The sequence below is a fragment of the Eurosta solidaginis genome, chromosome 2 (genome assembly GCF_040869045.1).
Source record: "Eurosta solidaginis isolate ZX-2024a chromosome 2, ASM4086904v1, whole genome shotgun sequence".
Lineage (NCBI taxonomy): Eukaryota > Metazoa > Arthropoda > Insecta > Diptera > Tephritidae > Eurosta > Eurosta solidaginis.
In genome coordinates this window covers 270,087,317-270,109,921 of record NC_090320.1, presented here as the reverse complement: position 1 = coordinate 270,109,921, position 22,605 = coordinate 270,087,317, and the positions used below count along the sequence as shown (strand labels likewise).

Sequence of the window (22,605 nt, the reverse complement as noted above, 5' to 3'; positions counted from 1 at the left end):
GGAAATAAAATTGACTTTTTGGTCGTTTTGGTATATCATCTCAATTTCTGGAGGTAAATCCACTATACTGGATACTGTTATAAATATAAAAGTAGTTAACCACAGACACAGAAGGAAGAGGATTAAAGCTTATATATAGAATATTTACAAATGACGAACAAGAAAAACAATATTTTTTACGTGTTGTAACTGATTACAAAAAACAATTTGACTCACATACTAAATCATCATTAATTAGATCCTAGGAAATAATATCATACTATATATGTGTCAGCAATGTTTTAAAAATTTATTTTCAAAAAAATTTATAATAAAAAAATTTTAAACAAACTCATTTACGTATACTCATTATATACACATTCTTTAAGTAATGACACCGTGTTTAAGGCATAATTTATTTTATAACTTTATTATAATTTGATCATTTTTTGTTGTCTTAGATTTATTTGAAAGTCAAATATCTCCAGAACTTACTAATAACACGTTAAATTACGTTTCACCAATAACAAATGAAGTAGGGTTGACCAAATTTAAGAAATTGTAAAAATTTGTCATTTTTCAGGACATCAAGCTCTTTGCTGCACTTCTAACCCTTTTTCGATTGACCTAAAACTTTGTATATTCTAGTTTTTAGGCTATTCGCATATTTCTAGGGGGTGAGATCGAGAATCGGAACACTTTGGAAAATAAGGGCCACCCTAATGTACATAAGGTTTGGTCGCTCATACGATATGTATGCACGTATGTGTAGTATGTAGAAAAATTTAGCATAAATAAGCCGAAAATTGTTTTAATAAAGACACTTACACTTGGTGCTGCAATACGGCATTACCCAAACTTCTTTGCGTTTTACTTCTCTTTAAAACAAACTTTACACATATAAATGAATTTACTAACATAGTCGAAATGCTTGCCCAGGTTGACATCACTTCGACGGACGAGATTTTGTGCATTATTTTGTTGTCTAGTTTGCCAGTGTCATATGAAAATTTCGTCGTTGCAATTGAGGCACGCGAATCTTTTCCAGCGCTCAGTTCATTGAAGGTGAAATTAATTGAAGAAGGTGGGCGACGATTGGAAAGAAGTGATTTTTTTCTCAGCAATGGTAAGATGGCACATTTTGTGGGAAGGTCAAAGAAGTCAAATGAGGAAGTTAGTAATATCAAGAAAAAAGATAAGAAAATATTATAACTGCAGACAGCGTGACCACTATGCTTTTGAACGCCAAAGGAAGAAAAGAGACAGCAGAGATTCAGATAAATCAACGGATTTCAGGCTATCCATCTTAATTGGAGCAGCAACATCAAAAATTTTTAATTTGAAGCGAAGTTCGTGGTGCTTAGACAGTGGAGCAACAACACACATATGTTGTGAGAGACAGTTTTTCACTTCTTTTTCAGCCACCTCCGAAACGGTTTGGTTAGCCCACAACAACACAGTTGAAGCGAGCGGTCACCGTGATATACGTATAAAGGTTGGCGCAACAACAATAACAGCAGAGAACGTTCTTTATATACCGGCGCTCCAGCATAATTTTTTGTCTGTTAGTCGCATTACATCAGGAAAAAGCAAAATGCAATTCTCTAATTCTGGTGCGGTTATAAGAAAAGAGAGTGAATGTGTTTTACTCAAAGGAAATCGAGTAAATGACTTTTTCATTTTTGAATGTCAATCGGATAATGACAACAAAAGTTATATGACGTATAATAAGAATAAATGTAATACCGTACAAAACAAAGAAAACGATGTAATGAAATGGCATAATCGGTTTGGTCATTTACATATAGCAGCTCTGAAAGAGTTGTCGAATAAGCACATTGTACATGGTTTAAATTTAAGTGAATGCAACATCAGTAATCCATGTAAAACTTGTGCTGAAAGTAAAATATGTGTAAAACCATTTGCGTTGTGCGACCATTTGCGTTCTGCCGACCCTTGGCAATTTCGGCGAAAGATCGCGCCAAGCCTCCCTGCGTCTTGTCCCTTTTCGATGCCGTGGGGCTGGATTCATCCATGGACCGCTGGCGTTTCGAGGTTTCATCACTCTCGACTAAAACTTCTAAAATTACTTGAACTAAAATATTAAAAATAAATAATAGTTTTGAAAAAACTAAAAAAACGCGCTTTTATAGCTAACCGAACTAAAAAATAGAATATAATTTTCAATTAAAAAGAGTTTATATAACAGTAGTAGAAGGTCAAACAATCATTTATAGTTAATCACCTCAAAATAAAATTATATTAAAATTTAAGTAATTAACAGAATAATATAATTCAGATTAAAAAGCGTGGAGTGCATTTGACTACATTTCATATCTTTCCTCTCAGATACTTGCCAATAGAATGATTGAAACATTCAAAATCGAAATTTATTTATTGAAAACCGAAACAGGCTGGTATATTTTTTTTCCGGACTATTGGAATAAAGTATAAAAAAACCGCACTTGTTTTCACAAGCCTAACCAGAATTTTTTTTTTTTGAATGTTGAATATACGGTAGTGTTTACGGCCACCCCGCTTTATATCGAAATTATAGAAAGGTATTTTGTATAACGGACGCACCGCTTTTATCAAAATAATCTTCTATTATATTACGGACGCAACGATTTTAGTAAAATTCCCGAATTGTCTTTATAAAATGAATGAAAATATTACAATTGTTAACATCAAACTCAAGTGTTTTATATACATATAACGGCAAAAATTCCGTTTTACGGCATTTCAAAAATATGGGAGTTCAGGGCACGAATCGTAACTTACGATCACGGATCGGAAACTATATTCACACAAGCGATAATAATTAGGCTATCCAACTATTTAAAAAAATAATAATATTTTACGGATCTAGTGAGTATGCGTTGGCCCTAGTTCATTTCGTTTCAATAATCCGATACACAATTTCGGAGCTATTGTGATTTAAAAAACGGCATTCGATCACGGATCGTATGTTACGATTCGGCCCCTGGATTTTGTGCAAATGGTCTAGCATCATTATATTTGTAAACTGGTGTAGTACTTTTACACGAAACGCGAAAAATTTATATAGATATGCATTTGCTTTTTTTCAAATGACAAAAACGCCACGCACTGTACAGTTTTTCACTATATATGCAGATTGCCATGTAATTAAATGAAGTATCGTTTGCTGCATCGGCGGCATTTCTTTTATCACCGCCTATATAATTGAACGAAATAAAACGCTTGCGGCATCAGCGGCATGTTTTATCACCGCAGGTCACTCTATTGAATTTAGTATATATAGAAACTAAAACTGTTTATTTTAGTTTATATATATATAGAAAACGTTTTTTTTAGATTAATTAGTTCTTTTAAGTTCTTTCACAATTTTCGTATTTTTTCTGCCGCGTTCGAAAAGGCTTCGTCGGTCCACGGTCGCCATATAATATGGGCATTTTACTGCCACACATATTTGGGCATTTAGCCCATGCACCCACACGCAATAAAACACTGTTATAAATTTTAGTTCCTTTTATTTAATACTCACTTCTTGGTTTGTTTATACAATTAAATGTTTTTAAGTTCATATTTTACAAACTTAGTTTTTTGTCTGTTTAATTTGTTTCAGTTATTTAGTTTTTAGTTTTAGTTCTAACGCGGCGGCCATATCAATTCAAACTCCAAACTAAGAAGTAAGGAAGGTTAAGTTTGGGTGTAACCAAACATTACATACTCAGTTGAGAGCTATGGTGGCAACATAAGGGAAATAACCATGTAGGAAAATGAACGGAGGGTAACCCTGGAATGTGTTTGTATGACATGTGTATCAAATGAAAGGTATTAAAGAGTATTTTAAGAGGGAGTGGGCCATAGTTCTATAGGTGGACGCCATTTAGGGATATCACCATAAAGGTGGATCAGGGTTGACTCTAGAATTTGTTTGTACGATATGGGTATCAAATGAAAGGTGTTAATGAGTATTTCAAAAGGGCGTGGAGTTTAGTTCTACAGGTGGACGCCTTTTCGAGATATCGCCATAAAGGTGGACCAGAGGGACTCTAGAATGCGTTTGTACAATATGGGTCTCAAACGAAAGGTGTTAATAAGTATTTTAAAAGGGCGTGGGGCTTAGTTCTATAGGTGGACGCCTTTTCGAGATATCGCCATAAAGGTGGACCAGGGGTGACTATAGAATGTGTTTGTAGGATATGTGTATAAAATTACAGGTACTAATGAGGGTTTTAAAAGGGAGTGGTGGTAGTTGTATAGGTGGTCGCCTTTTCGAGATATTGGCATAAAGGCGGAGGGGTAACTCTAGAATGCGTTTGTACAATATGGGTACCAAATGAAAGGGGTTAATGAGCGGTTTAAAAGGGAGTGGGCCTTAGTTCTATAGGTTAACGCCTTTTCGTGATATCGCCATAAAGGTGGACCAGGGGTGACTCTAGAATATGTTTGTACGATATGGGTATCAAATGAAAGGTGTTAATGAGTGTTTTAAAAGGGCGTGGGGCTTAGTTCTATAGGTGGAAGCCTTTTCGAGATATCGCCATAAAGGTGGACCAGGGGTGACTCTAGAATGTGTTTGTACGATATGGGTATCAAATTAAAGGTATTAATGAGGCTTTTAAAAGGGAGTGGTGGTAGTTGTATATGAGAAGGCGTTTTCCAGATATCGACCAAAATGTAGACCAGGGTGACCCAGAACATCATCTGTTGGATACCGCTTATTTATTTATATATATAATACCACGAACAGTATTCCTACCAGATTTCAAGGGTTTTTTATTTCGCCCTGCACAACTTTTTCATTTCAGTCTACTTAATATGGTAGGTGTCACACCCATTTTACAAAGTTTTTTTCTAAAGTTATATTTTGCGTCAATAAACCAATCCAATTACCATGTTTCATCCCTTTTTTCGTATTTGGTATAGAATTATGGCATTTTTTTCGTTTTTCATAATTTTCGATATCGAAAAAGTGGGCGCGGTCATAGCTCGATTTCGGCCATTTTTTATACCAATACATTTTTGCTCAAGTTATCGTGTTAACGGCCGACCGGAAGGACAGACGATCGACTGTGTATAAAAACTGGGCGTGGCTTCAACCGATTTCGCCCTTTTTCACAGAAATAAGTTATCGTCCCAGAATCTAAGCCCCTACTAAATTTCACAAGGATTGGTAAATTTTTGTGCGACTTATGGCATTAAAAGTATCCTAGACAAATTAAATGAAAAAGGGCGGAGCCACGCCCATTTTGAAAATTTCTTTTATTTTTGCATTTTGTTGCACCATATCATTACTGGAGTTGAATGTTGACATAATGTACTTATATACTGTAAAGATATTAAATTTTTTGTTAAAAGTTGACTTAAAAAAAGTTTTTAAAAGTGGATGTGGTCGTTCTCCGATTTTGCTAATTTTTATTAAACATATACATATATATGGTAATAGGAGTAACGCTCCTGCCAAATTTCATCATGATATCTTCAACGACTGCCAAATTACAACTTGCAAAGGTTTTAAATTACCTTCTTTTAAAAGTGGGCGGTGCCACGCCCATTGTCCAAAATTTTAATAATTTTCTATTCTGCGTCATCAGTTCAACTCACCTACCAAGTTTCATCGCTTTATTCGTCTTTGGTAATGAATTATCGCACTTTTTCCTTTTTTCGAAATTTTCGATATCGAAAAAGTGGGCGTGGTTATAGTCCGATATTGTTCATTTTAAATAACGATCTGAGATGAGCGCTCAGGAACCTACATACCAAATTTCATCAAGATACCTCAAAATTTATTCAAGTTATCGTGTTAACGGACGGACGGATGGACGGACGGACATGGCTCAATCAAAATTTTTTTCGATCCTTTCCGATTTTGATATAGGGAAGTCTATATCTATCTCGATTCCTTTATACCTGTACCGTTATCCAATCAAAGTTAATATACTCTGTGAGCTCTGCTCAACTGAGTATAAAAACTGAACTCAACTGTCCTCATCAGCAACCTGGCATGGATGCCCTTGCGTATATCGGTACCAATTGGGTTGAATCTCTGCGTCATTCGACTCCAACATTTTCAGTGATGCCAAGTGTTAACATAAGGGTTGCATCTTTTTCTGTATTTGAGGAGGAGTTGCCAGCTTTATTCAAATTTAATGCAGTGACCCAATCTGACACTACAAACAAAATAGATACTTAAAATTTAATGAATCAATATACACACCAATGCGATCACCAACTGCCCCAGTCATTGCAGATATTGTAAAGGATTAAAAAATTAAATCATAAACCAAGACTCCTTACAAAATACGTGGATGATATATTTACAATAATAAACGAAAATGAGGTTAAAAATACACTTGACGCATTAAATTCTTTTAACAAACATATCTTCAAAATTGGTTCTTCATATTTAAAAAGTCGATTTTGCTTCTCAAATTCTTCCAATAACTTATTCTCAACAAGAGTCATTGTGAGATCCTCTTCCGCTTCTAGCGCCGTGATCAATTATCATCTGCTCGGCAAACTGCTCTAAAGCATTGAAACTTTCCAAGTTTCCGCAAAAAGTAGCTTCATTCGAGCGATATGTTTGTTAATATCAACACCAGGTTGTAGCTTTAAATTATATATTGAACCCATCAATTTCACCTTATTGCTCAACGTTGCTTTCTCATGATATTCTCGCAAGCATCCTTTGCATACTTACAGCAGCTTATCCGAAACATTTTAATAATTGAAGCAGCCGTGTTCCTCTGCTTTCATGATGCTTCTGCAGATTCAGGAACAGGACTTTCAATGACATCCCAAAACTTCTCCTTCTTCATAATAAGCTGCATTCTACATTTCCATAGCTCATAGTTATCGCGATACAATTCCGTAATCGCCAACTTTAGATCAGCCATATCGTAAAGTATCAATAGAATTATTGATCAAACAAATTACAAATGTATACAAGTAAGGAAGGCTAAGTTCGGGTGTAACCGAACATTAGATACTCAGCGGAGATAAAATAAGGGAAAATCACCATGTAGAAAAATGAACATAGGGTACCTCTGGAATGTGTTTGTATGACATGGGTATCAAATGAAAGATGTTAATGATTATTTAAAAGGGAGTGGGCCTTAGTTCTATAGGTGGACGCCTTTTCGAGATATCGCCATAAAGGTGGACCAGGGGTGAATCTAGAATGTGTTTGTACGATATGGGTATCAAATGAAAGGTGTTAATTAGTATTTTAAAAGGGAGTGGGCCTTAGTTCTATAGGTTGACGCGTTTTCGAGATATCGCCTCAAAGGTGGACCAAGGGGACTCTAGTATTTGTTTGTACGATATGGGTATTAATGATTATTTTAAAAGGAGTGGGCCTTAGTTCTATAGGTGGACGCCTTTTCGAGATATCGCCGTAAAGCTGTACCAGGGATGACTGTAGAATGTGTTTGTACGATATGATCATCAAATTAAACGTATTAATGAGGCACGTAAAATGATTTTTCTCCAATTTCCTTTATTGACTACAAAATAAGTTTGTCAAATAAAAAACACACTAATACACTAACAACATATATTTTTTATTTGGCACAACAAATGCATTTCGGACAGACCTGCTGTCCATCATCAGCGACGCGCTACTAAAACAAAGGAGTCAAGAATATAAACAAAATAGAAAATATTAGCAATATTATATCAATTACAAAACAACGTACATATGTATGTATTAAACTAAAGAATAAAGAGGGGAATTTATGTTCCCGTTGTCAGCATTCATGGCAATCTTGGTTTTTGTGATGTAGAGAGATTCGTAAGCGTCTAACTTTCTGTTGTTGTGCACCGCTTTTATTAAATGAAGACTCTCTTCTACAGTGCCGATGCTGTGCTTTGTTGAGCTGTCGTCATTTGTCGTGTGAATATGCGCTGCTACTGCAGACCGATGAATTTGTTTATTGTTGGCGTGCTTTTCGTGTTCTTTGAAACGAACAGAGATTTGCCTTCTAGTTTGTCCAACATATTTTGCATCGCAACCCAGGCAGCTAATTTGGTAAATGCCGCTACGCTCAAGCATTGGGACAGTATCTTTTGTGGAGCCCAAAATGTTTTTCAATTTGTTGTTGTTTGTATATACGATTTTCATTTCATTCTTTTCAAATATGTTCGTTAAATTATTGGTGATAGCAGGAAAATAACTAAATGGTATGCGTGCTAATTTGTTTGTTTTAATTTCTTTATTTTGAGCGAAGAGAGTAGTTAAATTGTTTTTGTAGTGTAAGTTGGAATGTTTTTTTATTAGTTTATCGATGAGTTTTCTTGTCAAAGCCATTGGTAGTTGCGAGATCAATAATTTTTGTATACTCGTTTTCATAATTGATTACGGAGAGTGGTAAATTCACAAGGCGATAAACCAATGAATGAAATGTAGCTATTTTGATTTGATAGGGGCAGAAAGAATCACTTGTGATTAAACGGTTAGTTGAGGTGGGTTTTCGATAAACCGCATAGTCAATTTTATTGTTCACTCTTGTGCATTTCAAGTCTAAGAAATTTATGGAGTTTTGTTCATCTTCCACTTCAACTGTGAATTTTATGCTATCGTATTTGTTGTTTATTGTGTCCAATGTGTGTTGAAGTTCTTGTTTTTTAATTATGCAAAACACATCGTCGACGTATCTGATCCAAATTCGAGGTAAGACACCTTCTGCTTTCAAATCGTTTTCGAATTTGGTCATGAATGCTTCTGCAATTAGTGGTGACAGTGGGTTTCCCATACTGGTACCGAAGTCATTAGAATAAAACTTATCTCTGAAGGCAAAACAATTGTGGGACATACAAATCTGGGATGCTTCAATTAAAACTTTTATTTCATCCGGGTTGGCCTGTTTGTTTTCCAGGTGTTTTCGAAGAGACTCTATAGCAATATCAACTGGGATGCTCGGAAACAATGCTGTTACGTCGAAGGATGCAAAAATTTCACCTTCATGGATTTCTATATCTTTGGTCCTGTTAACAAATTCGAAGGTGTTTTTTATGCTGGCACCCTCAAAATTTCCATATTTGCTCAACTCATTTACCAACCATTTTGCGACGCGAACCAACGGTGATGATGTATTGGAGACGATTTTCCGCATCTTTTCTCCTTCCTTGTGGACCTTTGGCAAACCGTACATTTTGGGTACACTAGGATTTGGCACCAAAAAGGCGTATTTATTGGTCTTAAAAACTTCGCAAATTTTTTTGATGATTAATTTGGCGTCATTAACCATACGATTAAGCGGGGATCGTTTTAAAAGGTGGAAACCATCTTCTTCGATAGAGAGATGCATTCGGCGGTCGTAGTCTTTTTTGTCCGATAAAGGTAATAAAGTCGTTATTGCAAATTTTTATTTACCACACACATATAGTAATAGGAATAACGTTGCTGCCAAATTTCATCATGATATCTTCAACGACTGCCAAATTACGACTCGCAAAACTTTTAAATTACCTTCTTTTAAAAGTGGACGGTGCCACGCCCATTGTCCAAAATTTTACTAGTTTTCTGTTTTGCGTCATAAGGTCAACCCACGTACCAAGCTTCATCGCTCTAGCCGTCTTTTGTAATGAATTATCCCACTTTTTCGGTGTTTCGAAATTTTCCATATCGAAAAAGTGGTCGTGGTTATAGTCCATTTTCGTTCTTTTTAAATGGCGATCTGAGATGGGTGCCCAGGAACCTACGTACCAAATTTCATCAAGATACCTCAAAATTTACTCAAGTTATCGTGTTTACGGAAGGACGGACAGACGGACGGACGGACGGACATGGCTAAATGAAATTCTTTTCTCGCCCAAATCATTTTGATATATAGAAGTCTATATCTATCTCGATTAGTTTATGCCGTTACGGATTACCGTTATGCGAACAAAATTAAAATACTCTCTGTGCTCTGCTCAGCTGAGTATAAAAATTTCACAATGTAGGCCCATAACCTATTGCAAAAATATTAACTTGTAATAAAAGAATTCTATATTTAGTATCCAGATTGAAAAATTTTCAGTATTATAATATAATGTCTGACTGTTACAAATGTTAACTAGATGTTTTTAATATACAACAAGTATATGCAAATTTAAATTAGATTTTAATAAAAAATATTTAACACGTTTCCCCTGTCTCTTATTCTGCTGCTGAATTTCATTAATTTGTGCATTTCTTTTGAGTAACCGGTTTCAGCGCCCTTGTGTTAATTTTTTGGTCCTTTAGAGCAGCAATGGCCAATTTAACATCCCTTTTAACTTCCTTGGATGGACCACGCTCTCGTGTATGAATCGAAACGAGTTCTAAATTTTGGAAGAAAAAATAATGTTATAAATATGTTTATATGTGATTTTTGAATGACATGTAAAATTGTGATTACGTTCGTCCATTTGTCCTGCAGTTTTCTAATTTTATTAAAGGTGTAAATGGATTGTTGAACTCTAATCCATTGTGTAGACTTTTGGTTCAGGGACTATGTTGAAGATATGTGTGGGAATTATTTATCCAGATTCCTTTTGGAATTTGGTTTGTTAACAAAATTATTACCTTGTTGTGCCAACTTCAATGTCATTGTTTTTTTTTTTTTCTACTTTCCATCGTGTATAAAATTCAACAAAACAACTATCTTCATCATCGGATGCAGTGATCTCTTAACTTCCAGTGATATCGGCAAGTGTAAATATTTTGTAGAAAAAATAGCTAAAACCTATTGCAAATATAAATACAGGAAGCCAAACAAAACAGCTGTCTTTTGCTTAATGTTTGACGGATCTTAATTTGAGAGTTGTTGAAAATCCCATCTTAAAAATTTGGCTACCAATTGTTGTTTGAGATTCTTCTAGAGCGAACTTTGCAGGTTTGAGAACAAGGCTAATGTTTATTTGGGATTTTCAATTCTCAAACCCATCATAAACATGGACGGAATAGTGTGGAATCAAGGCGATTTTCTACATGTTTCTTAAGTTGTAGTGAAGTTTGAAAAATTTGTAAAAGAGTGTTTGGTCTCATGAATTGAACAATACAGAAAATCAAATAGGGAATTAATTTTTCTACAACTTTTAAGAATTTTTGTACTGATGCTTCCTCCCCAAAATTGCCAATTGAAACTTATTTTAATAGTATTGGCGCTACTGGACTTTTCTCTTCTCTACTATGCAGCTGAAGGATTCCACAAAATAAATTTAATCTTTAGCACCTATCAATTTGATCATTGATTGCAATGAGAAATAGTTAGTAGTTTGGAAAATTATTAAAAATGTGTTTGATAAAAATAAGTAGGTAGTAAACATATTTTTTGAAAAAATTAATAAAAACATTTTGTAAAAAAATTGTTAAACAAATGAATTTAATTAAATTATTAAAAGAAATAGCATAAAAACTTAGTAATTAAAAAAAAATTATTAAAACAAGTAAGGCAGTCTAAGTACGAGTGAAACTAAACATTACATACCCAGCTGTACAATTGAAATGCTGTTGTTGTTTGTTTTGTGTGCTTAATAATGTTACAAGGCTGCGCAATAATACATATACATATGGTTCTATTCTGAACTAGTTTTCGTTAAAAAGAAACAAAAAGGATACAGAGGCTAACACCAATGACGTTGAGCGGGTAATAATGCAGCTTTCCTTCATATATGGTGATTTCCCTACTGTTTATTTTAAAATAAAGATACAACAGAACAATAAACATAAACACACAAGTGCCATTGTACTAAAAAACGTTATTACAAACAAAAAAACAAGGGCAGGGTTATTAACGAAATATTTCAACTTTTACTAGAAATAGCTTATTACCTGCATCTACGCACTTTTACAAAATCTCTTATATAAAAGAAGGCGACTTAACCGATTAAGTCCACATTTATTGAAAATATTTCCTGCTATAAAGAAAATATTTGTACCCAATTTCGTTACGATATGTAAATTTTCAGTCGAGTTATGGCTCCCGAAACATAGAAAATTGCTTAGTCGTAAAAGGGGCGGTGCCACACCCATTTTCAAAAATTTGAGTGTTTTCCAGTTTAATGTTATAATTCAATTTAGAAAGTAAAATTTTATTAATACAAAGCTCTTTTACGCTAAGATATAGCTTACTATTTTCGTCTAAGACCATTTTAAAAATCTTTTGTATAAAATGGGCGTGGTCTTTAACCGATATCGTCTATTTTTTCTAGAAATATTTCCTGCTATAGGGAAAAGTTGTGTATCCAATTTTACTACGATCCGTTAAATTTTCTTTGAGTTATGGCTCCCGAAATATAGAAAATTGCTTAGTCGTAAAAGGGGCGGTACCACTCCCATTTTTTAAAATTTGACGTTTTTTCTATTTATTGTTATAAATCCACTTGGGAAATGAAATAACATTGATATAAAGATACAGATTACTTTATTCGCCCGCAACTATTTAAAAATCTTTTATATAAAAGTGGGCGTGGTACTTAACCGATTATGTTAATTTTTCTTCAAAGCATTCCTTAGAGTAAAGGTAACCTCTCTGCCGAATTTTGTTACGATAGGTTTAACGATTTTTCTCAATATCAGTCCACATGTCAAATTTCAATATTCTAGGTGTGTTATTTACTAAATAATCAGGTTTTTTGTGTTTTCCAAAATGTCATATATATATATAAAAAGTGGGCGTGGTTATCATCCGATTTCGCTCATTTTCAATATAAATCTATTCTGGTAGCTCGTGTACCAAATTTGATGAAGATATCTCAATATTTACTGAAGTTAGCGTGTTAACGGACAGACGGTCGGACGGACGGACATGGCACAATCAATTTTTTTTTCGATACTGCTGATTTTGATATATGGAAGTCTATATATGTTTCGATTCATTTAAACCTGTACAATCAACCGTTATCTAATCAAAGTTAATATACTCTGTGTGCAAAGCACGCTGTGTATAATTAGTAAAAAAAGTTTTTTTTTATACTCAGTTGAGCAGAGCTCACAGAGTATATTAACTTTGATTGGATAACGGTTGGTTGTACAGGTATAAAGGAATCGAGATAGATATAGACTTCCATATATCAAAATCATCAGTATCGAAAAAAAATTTGATTGAGCCATGTCCGTCCGTCCGTCGGTCTGTCCGTTAACACGATAACTTGAGTAAATTTTGAGGTATCTTGATGAAATTTGGTATGTAGATTCCTGGGTACTCATCTCAGATCGCTATTTAAAATGAACGATATCGGACTATAACCACGCCCACTTTTTCGATATCGAAAATTTCGAAAAACGGAAAAAATGCGATAATTCATTGCCAAAGGCGGTTAAAGCGATGAAACTTGGTAGATGTGTTGATGTTATGACGCAGAATAGAAAATTAGTAAGATTTTGGACAATGGGCGTGGCTCCGCCCACTTTTTCAAGAAGGTAATTTAAAAGTTTTGCAAGCTGTAATTTGGCACTCGTTGAAGATATCATGATGAAATTTGGTAGGAACGTTACTACTATTACTGTATATGTGATAAATAAAAATTAGCAAAATTGGATGAAGAACACGCCCACTTTTAAAAAAAAATTTTTTTAAATTCAAATTTTAACAAAAAATTTAATATCTTTACTGTATATAAGTAAATTAAGTCAAAACTCAACCCCAGTAATGATATGATGCAACAAAATACAAAAATAAAAGAAAATTTCAAAATGGGCGTGGCTCCGCCCATTTTAATTTAGTTTGTCTAGAATACTTTTAATGCCATAAGTCGAACAAAAATTTACCAATCCTTGTGAAATTTGGTAAGGGCTTAGATTTTAGAACGATAACTGTTTTCTGTGAAAAAGGGCGAAATCGGTGGAAGCCACGCCCAGTTTTTATACACAGTCCACCGTCTGTCCTTCCGCTCGGCCGTTAACACAATAACTTGAGCAAAAACCGATATATCTTTACTAAAGTTAGCCCACGTACTTATTTGAACTCACTTTATCTTGATATAAAAAATGGCCGAAATTCGACCATAACCACGCCCACTTTATCGATATCGAAAATTACAAAAAATGAAAAAAATACCATAATTCTATACCAAATACGAAAAAAGGGATGAAACATGGTAACATGGTAAACATGGTGTGACACCTACCATATTAAGTAGAAGAAAATGAAAAAGTTCTACAAGGCGAAATCAACAGCCCTTGGAATCTTGGCAGGAATACTGTTAGTGGTATTGCATATATAAATAAATTAGCAGTACCCCACAGATGATTTTCTGGATCACCTGGTCCACATTTTGGTCGATATCGCGAGAACACCTTCACATATACATCTAAGGGCCACTCGCTTTTAAAACCCTCATTAATACCTTTAATTTGATATCCATATCGTACAAACACATTCTAGAGTCACACCTGGCCCACCCTAGTGGCGATATCTCGAAAAGGCGTCCACCTATAGACCTAATGCCCACTCCCTCTTAAAATGCTCAGTAACACCTTTCGTTTGATACCCATATCGTACAAACATTCTAGAGTCACCTCTGGCCCACCCTAATGGCAATATCTCGAAAAGGCGTCCACCTATAGACCTAATGTCCACTCCCTCTTAAAATGCTCAGTAACACCTTTCGTTTGATACCCATATCGTACAAACATTCTAGAGTCACCCCTGGCCCACCCTAATGGCGATATCTCGAAAAGGCGTCCACCTATAGACCTAATGCCCACTCCCTCTTAAAATGCTCAGTAACACCTTTCATTTGATTCCCATATCGTACAAAAACATTCTAGAGACACCCCCGGTCTACCTTTATGGCGATATCTCGAAACGTCGTCCACCTATAGAACTAAGGATTACTCCCTTTTAAAATACTCATTACCACCTTTCATTTGATACCCATATCGTACAAACACATTCTAGAATCACCCCTGGCCCACCCTAATGGCGATATCTCGAAAAGGCGTCCACCTATAGACCTAATGCCTACTCCCTCTTAAAATGCTCAGTAACACTTTTCGTTTGATACCCATATTGTACAAACACATCCTAAAGTCGCCCCTGGCCCACCCTAATGACGATATCTCGAAAAGGCGTCCACCTATAGACCTCATGCCCACTCCCTCTTAAAATGCTCAGTAACACCTTTCGTTTGATACCCATACCGTACAAACATTCTAGAGTCACCCTTGGTCCACCTTTATGGCGATATCTCGAAAAGGCGTCCACCTATAGAACTAAGGATTACTCCCTTTTAAAATACTCATTACCATCTTTCATTTGATACCTATATCATACAAACACATTCTAGAGTCACCCCTGGCCCACCCTAATGGCAACATTTCGAAAAGGCGTCCACCTATAGGCCTAATGCCCACTCCCTCTTAAAATGCTCAGTAACACTTTTCGTTTGATACCCATATCGTACAAACATTTTAGAGTCACCCCTGGCCCACCCTAATGGCGATATCTCGAAAAGGCGTCCACCTATAGACCTAATGCCCACTCCCTCTTAAAATGCTCAGTAACACCTTTCATTTGATTCCCATATCGTACAAAAACATTCTAGAGACACCCCCGGTCTACCTTTATGGCGATATCTCGAAACGTCGTCCACCTATGGAACTAAGGATCACTCCTTTTCAAAATACTCATTAACAGCTTTCATTTGATACCCATATCGTACAAACAAATTCTAGAGTCAGCCCTGGTCCACCTTTATGGCGATATCCCTAAATGGCGTCCATCCATAGAACTATGGCCTACTCTCTCTTAAAATACTCTTTAATGCCTTCCATTTGATACACATGTCATACAACCATATTCCAGGGTTACCCTAGGTTCATTTTCCTACATTGTGATTTTCCTTATTTTGTCTCCATAGCTCTCAACTGAGTATGTAATGTTCGGTTACACCCGAACTTAGCCTTCCTTACTTGTTATTCCATACATTGCATATCACTATGGACTCATTCATCCTATTTGACGTCCTCACGGATCGGCATGATCAACTATACATTGCGATATAATTTAAAATACATGTCTTGTATGTGAGAGAGCCGCATTAGCGTCTGCTCCTATATCTTGTTTACTGTCTCTATGGCATAACGAATGAGAATAAGTCGGCTGAAGTAACTTTTAGTAAAATAAGACATTGTCCAAAAAACTTAAGATTCGAAAAGCTTTTCGCTGGTACTGATTTTCCACAAATAATAAAATCGCTTCTATTTACACTTATATCGCTCAAATGATCTTGCAGACCTTTCGCTTTCGGTGACGATCATGTATGGTCTGGCGGCGTTCGGACACAGACACAAATCGAAATTTTTACTCAAAACAAAAGTACTAACCAGCGTGTTTATTATTTGGTAAATTCTTGCAGATATAGATGATAACATATTTGGTGGAATCAAGACTTAGAGTTTTGTATTTAAAAGGGATAGCTGAAATATAATAAATTAAAGTTATAGTTTAAATTTCTTAGAAAGATATGATTATAATAACATACCACTTGGATCATCATATTCAATTGTATATTGTCCATCCTTCAGGAATGTAAGTTTTCCTTTTGTAAACCTTTCGGACCCGCTAATAAATGAATGAAAGAAACCTGTTAAACTGCTGTGTATATTTTCAAAGTAAACAACAAGAAGAGTATGTGAACGCTACTGCGAGTTTAAAGAGGAAGCGGGACGCCTTTGCAGGAGGAAAAAGCATAATCAGAAAGCCATGAGTGCGAAGAGCATGAGCTGTTAGTCACCAGGAATGACGTCTGATAATTTTAGCAAAAAATTCGGCAACAGACGTAAGAACCCTTCGTCAGGGGTAAACTACTGTCAGAACGAAAACTGTGACTTTTAACCGATGTTCAGGTAGTACCTAGATTATGTAGGGAACATTTCCCTGATCTTCCAAATGGAGATAGCGATGTACCTATAGCCCAAGAAAATGATAACTTTGAGCCCGCAATCGATGAGTTTATGGAATTTATGTTCCTAGACCCGACTATATTGAAATGAATATCAATAAACAGATTAAAAAAACAACAAGATCGCATGCGCTGACGGTTTTCCTGCTTAGCTATTCTAATTCGGCGACGAGGTGTTCGTAAAAGGCGCAAGTATTAGCCTTTGTGCGAAATATGATCGGACGAGTACAATTCTATTGCTTGGAACCCAAGTGTTCTTTGAGCAGTCTATACAAAATGGGATACTGCAAAATGCAGCTTCAAACCTGGTAAATCCCAAATCGACCAGATTTTGACTATATGCCAAATCTTGGAAAAAAGTTGCGAAAAAAGAATTTATACACATTGCCTCTTCGTCAATTTTAAAGCCACCTTCGACAGCTTGAAAACGAGCAGCCCATATACATACGTCATGTCTGTATTTGGCTTCGCCGCAAAATTTATACAGCTTTGCGAAATGTCATTGAGCAACACATTCAGCATAGCTATTATCGGGAATGACAGCGGCATTAAAATTGGCACCCGTCAGTCAAATAAAGAATCGACTAGAGCAGCTTTTTGGATGGCAAAATCCGTTAAATCGGGTGAGAATTAAGTAAGTAAAACCTCGAGTTAGTGAATTCCACTTGTGGGACTCATTTGTAGCGACGATCTTTTTTCAAATACCATTAAATTAGACCATGCTACAGCCTAGCGCCGAAAAAAGTTCTGAACACTTAAAGCATGTAGGGACAATATGATTTGATCTCATCGGCCTCAATGCAGAAGGGGTTTTGAGTATTCGTCAGATCCCTAGTAAATTTTTCGGAACCCTAATCACCAGCGCTGCATGAGCCTTGTTGAGATCAATAATTTCGGCAGACCAGCTCTCCAGTCCAGTGTTTGCTTGGCTGATTTGTGGCTTAATTTTTTACTTTACAAGAAATTTACGCCTAACCAGCATGTCTAGGTCATCTATGCAGGCAAACACTTGGCAGCAATTGTTTTCTAGGTCCCAGTGTAGAGCATACTGTACACTGCTTTGGTGTGATTCTGCTCTCACTCCTCTCCGTCTCTTGCATTAAAAATTATTGGTTTGAACTCGGGCCATATCTATAATATAATCCTCATATATAAAAATCACGTGTCACTTTGTTTTTCCGCGAACCGATTTTGAATTGTTTTGCACCGCGTGTGTAGTTTGATCTAACTTGAAAAATAGGATTGGTTATATCTCAGTTTATAGTGGCAATATTATTTTATTGCAAATTATTTGCCTATTATTTGACAGTCACAATAATAGTATAATAATAAAACAAAGTCCCTTTTTCTGTCCTTCTGTCACTTTGAATGCTTAAACCTTTAAAATTATGCAACGGATTTTGATGCGGTTTTTTTAATAGATAGAGTGATTGAAGAGGAAGGTTTATGTGTATAATAACATCCACTAATGGTAGAGAAATACTGTTATTTTTGAAGTTTCTAATGTGGTATATATATATAAAAGAAAGTGGTGTTAGTTGCACTATTTATAACTCAAGAACGGATAAACCGATTTGGCTGAAAATATGTGGAGAGGTAGCTTATAACCAGGAGACGGACTTATGATACTTTTTATCCCGTTCTGGCAAGGGTCTTGTGATCAAAACGTGGACCTAGGTAATCCTGGTATGTTTTACTTTGTACTTTGATACGGGGTACCCCTGGGTAACTGGCGTCTCGAGATATAGGCCAAAACGTGGACCAGGATACCCTCATATTGTGTGTGTAATATGGATATCAAATTAAAGCTGTTGCTAAGAGCTTTAAAGTAATTTTCATTGTGATTTAGTCACATCAGCCTGGCAAAACTGATAAATATGCATGCGAAGCCGAAATAAAGATATGAATTATTGATACCCATATACCTATTTACATACGTCCTATTCGATTTGCCTGAAATTTGGACAAATTTGCCTATATCAGTATTTACGATCCTTTTTTCCGGGAAGTAGACCAGAGACGGACTGGGAGTGGGATTAGGACTAGGACTGGTACTGAGACTCAGAGTGGGACTGAGACTCTTAATGGGACTGGAACAAAATACGCACCACCCTCTGGGACTGGCAATAAAGGATGAAGAAGAATGAAGAAGATGAGTGAGATTAAGATAGAGATAGATGAAGCGAAAAAGAGAGGAGGGAGTAGTGAACAAAATGATTAAGAAAAAGTGAAGAGAGGGAGAGGGCAGAATTAGACGGAAAATGCTTATTAAAGTGTATACAGATAGACCAAATTTCGCGCAGAACAACGTCCGACGGGTCTGGAAATATACATATATAAATTTCGTGTCACGTTGTTTGTCCTCAATGGACTCCTAAACTATTTAACCGATTTTAAAAAAATTTACACACCGTGTGCGCTTTATCTAACTTGAGCGATAGGATAGCGTTCCTCTGAAGTTTCTCTCCGGGAAGTGGACTAGGCACCGATCTATTCCAGCTAATTCTATTCACGGTTCGATTTTTCTGAAGTTGTGTATATAGGTAGGCCTTTGCCAAGATAAGCATTTACAACACTTTTTTCCAGGAAACGAACCAGGGGCCGATCAATTCGAACAAATTATATTCATGAAAATTTGGTATATAGGTAGCCCTTTGCCTAGATAAGTGTTAACAACACATTTTTCAGGCAAATGGAGCAGGGACTGACTTGGGCTGGGACTGGAACTGGGAACAAGGGATGGAGAAGAGTAAGGAAAGCTAGAGGGAGGAAAAACAATAAAATAAATGTAAGGCGCGATAACCTCCATTCAATTTTTCCCTACAAATTGGCGGGACGGGACCTACTTGTTTTATGCCGACTCCGAACGGCATCTGCAAGGCAGATGAGTTTACACTGAGAGCTTTTCGTGGCAGAAATACACTCGGAGTGCCTGCCAAACACTGCCGAGGGGCGACCCCGCTTCGAAATATTTTCTTCTAATTGAAAAAATGTGTTTCCAAAATTTTTTGGTGTTGATAGCCCGGGAGTAAACCTAGGGAGGGGAGGAAAAAGAGATAGATTTAGACAAAGATAGAGAGATAGGTATTGGTAAAGCGAAAGAGAGGTGAGAGAGAACACGCAGAAGGAAAAAGAGACGCAGAAAAAGAGAAAGGCAGAAGGAAGAATGAATAAAAAGATAAGGAAATGGGTGAGAGAGTGAGAGGGAGTGTGAGGGAGTGTAAGAGGTAAAAACTGATTAAAAGTTATGCAGATAGACCAACGTTAGGGCAGAACAGCGTCTGCCGGGTCTGCTAGTCTATAATATAAAGAAAAGTGTGGTCATTTGGGTTGAAATACATTTTTTTTTTTTTTTTTTTTCAAAATCAAATTGTATAGTTAAGTTGTTTTTCTTGTTTCGTTCTCGATAAATTGCACTAAAGATGGCACAACGCTGAAACTGGTTTGTCTCAAAACCAAACTTGACAAGGTATGGCGGAAAATGGTTCCAATTAAGTAAGTGATGTATATTGAAACAATTTTCCATTATTCGTTGTCAAATTTGATTTGAATACGAACTGGCTTCGCTGTGTTATTTTTTGAGAACGAAAAGAGAAACCAATATTTTACCAATGCACTTGGAATTTGAAAAAAGTTTCTTTTGACGCAAAAGTCTTCACCTTCACACCCTGTCGAAAAATAAACAACACAAAAGACTACATAACTTTCAACTAAAACCTAACCTTTGCCTGCAGTTAAAAATACTTACCCTTTATTTCTTATTTCGGAGTTTGTTACTAAATGCTCATTGTTAGGTCCAAGTTTGTAATCAGTTTTTTGGCAGCGGTAATTCCCATCGTGCTTTAATTTATATCTCATTTGCATATACCAGCTACCTTGGAGCTGTAAATAATTAAAAAATAAGCTTTTAAAATGGTGTTAAAGTCTATGCAAAGTACAAAAGCAAAGTACACTTAATTTATTTAAGTATATAGAACTTAATACTAACCGCTTTAAAATCCACCTTTGACAAATACGTTATATCTGTTCGACACTGACCTGAACTTATAACTTGTCCGGCCACCAAACATGATGATGTCAAAAATATTAAAATTGATAAAGGAGGACTGAAAAAAAAAAATGAAATTAATTAAAAAATGATAACATATTGTTAAAAGAAACTTGCTGGGCTGAGTATATTATGTAATTGCATTTTATTTTATTTTGCTTTTGATTTTATAACTTTTTATTTTAACTTAATTTTATACTCATTTTTATTAAAATTATATATTTTTATTTTATGTTTATTCATTTATCTTTTATATTTCATTTTGTTTTATTTAAATTTTTATGTTTCATCTTATTTTATTATTTTTTTTTCTAATTTTTCTTTTTATTTTATTTTATTATATTTTCCTTTATTTTGTTTCATTTTGTCTTTTTTATTTCATTTTATTTTATTTTGTTTTAGTTTATTTTGTTTTATTTCATCTTATTTTATTATTATTATATATTTTTATACCTTTCGTCAAACTGAAATGGTATGTTAACTTCGTCACGAATCTCAAAATTGTAAGTCCTTAAAGGAAAATAGATAGACCCACCATTAATTATACCGAAATAATCAGGTTGAAGAGCTGAGTTGATTTAGCCATGTCCGTCTGTCCGTCTGTCTGTTTGTATGCAAACTAGTCCCTCAATTTTTAAGATATCTTGATAAAATTTGGTGAGCGTGTGTATTTGGGTGTCCGATTAGACATTTGTCGGAACCGGCCGGATCGGACCACTATAGCATATATCCTCCATACAACCGATTTTTCAGAAAAAGAGGATTTTTGTAATATCTTACTCAATTTAACAGATTGAAGCTTCAAACTTCACCATATACTTTCGTATATTGCACATATTGTTGCCTGAAAAAATTGATGAGATCGGTCGTAAATATAGTATATATCCCCCACAACCGATTGTTCAGATAAGAAGCTTTTAGTAATTACTGCCCTATTTTAAGAGCTACAGGCTTCAAATTTCAACGAATGCTTATGCATATAGCATATATTGTTGTCTGAAAAATTCATAGAGATCGGTTGTATATATAGTATATATCTCATACAACCGATTGCTCAGATAAGAAACTTTTCGCAATTTCTACCCCATTTTAACAGCTATAAGCTTCAAATTTCACCGATTGCTTACGTATATAGTATATATTGTTGTGTCAAAAAATCACAGAGATCGGTGGTATATATATTATATACTTCATATAAACTGTCATTTTTGCCCCTTTCTTACGGATAGAAGCTTCAAAATTCATCAAATTTCATCAAATAGCTACGTTTACTTCATATATTGTTGAAATACGCGATTCGTAGTCATATTTTTTACACGCAGACCACAAAAAACCTGAAATTTTGCATCCTCACACAAAGCACCTACCTATTTTTTATTTTATATTTACCTTAAAAATCGTTTATGTATGTAGATCTGTTCACTAGATATTTCTTATCTTATACATCCGATTATTCGGAGATTACGAACGGGATAAGATTATAGTCCCGTCCTTACTTGTTTTTATTTATTTTACTTTCCTATTTTGTTTCGGCGGTTGTCTTGGACTTTGCGTCAGACTCGGACAAACTTATAACAAAAACAAGTAAGGAAGGCTAAGTTCGGGTGTAACCGAACATTACATACTCAGTTGAGAGCTATGGAGACAAAATAAGGGAAAATCACCATGTAGGAAAATGAACCTATGGTAACCCTGGAATGTGTTTGTAAAAGATGTGA

General features: G+C 35.4%; 1 protein-coding gene across 1 annotated transcript in view; it reads right to left on the bottom strand.

Moving 5' to 3' along the window:
- Positions 1–9,940: 9,940 nt before the first annotated feature.
- LOC137240955 (uncharacterized) overlaps positions 9,941–22,605 on the bottom strand; it is a 28,181-nt gene continuing 15,516 nt past the window's right edge. The window contains exons 2-6 of the mRNA XM_067767987.1: positions 20,828–20,945; positions 20,588–20,721; positions 16,420–16,499; positions 16,262–16,354; positions 9,941–10,272 (exon numbers count right to left, since the gene is read on the bottom strand). Coding sequence (XP_067624088.1) covers positions 10,130–10,272; positions 16,262–16,354; positions 16,420–16,499; positions 20,588–20,721; positions 20,828–20,945 — 568 coding nt within the window. The 3' untranslated portion in view covers positions 9,941–10,129. The remainder of the gene's footprint in view (positions 10,273–16,261; positions 16,355–16,419; positions 16,500–20,587; positions 20,722–20,827; positions 20,946–22,605) is intronic.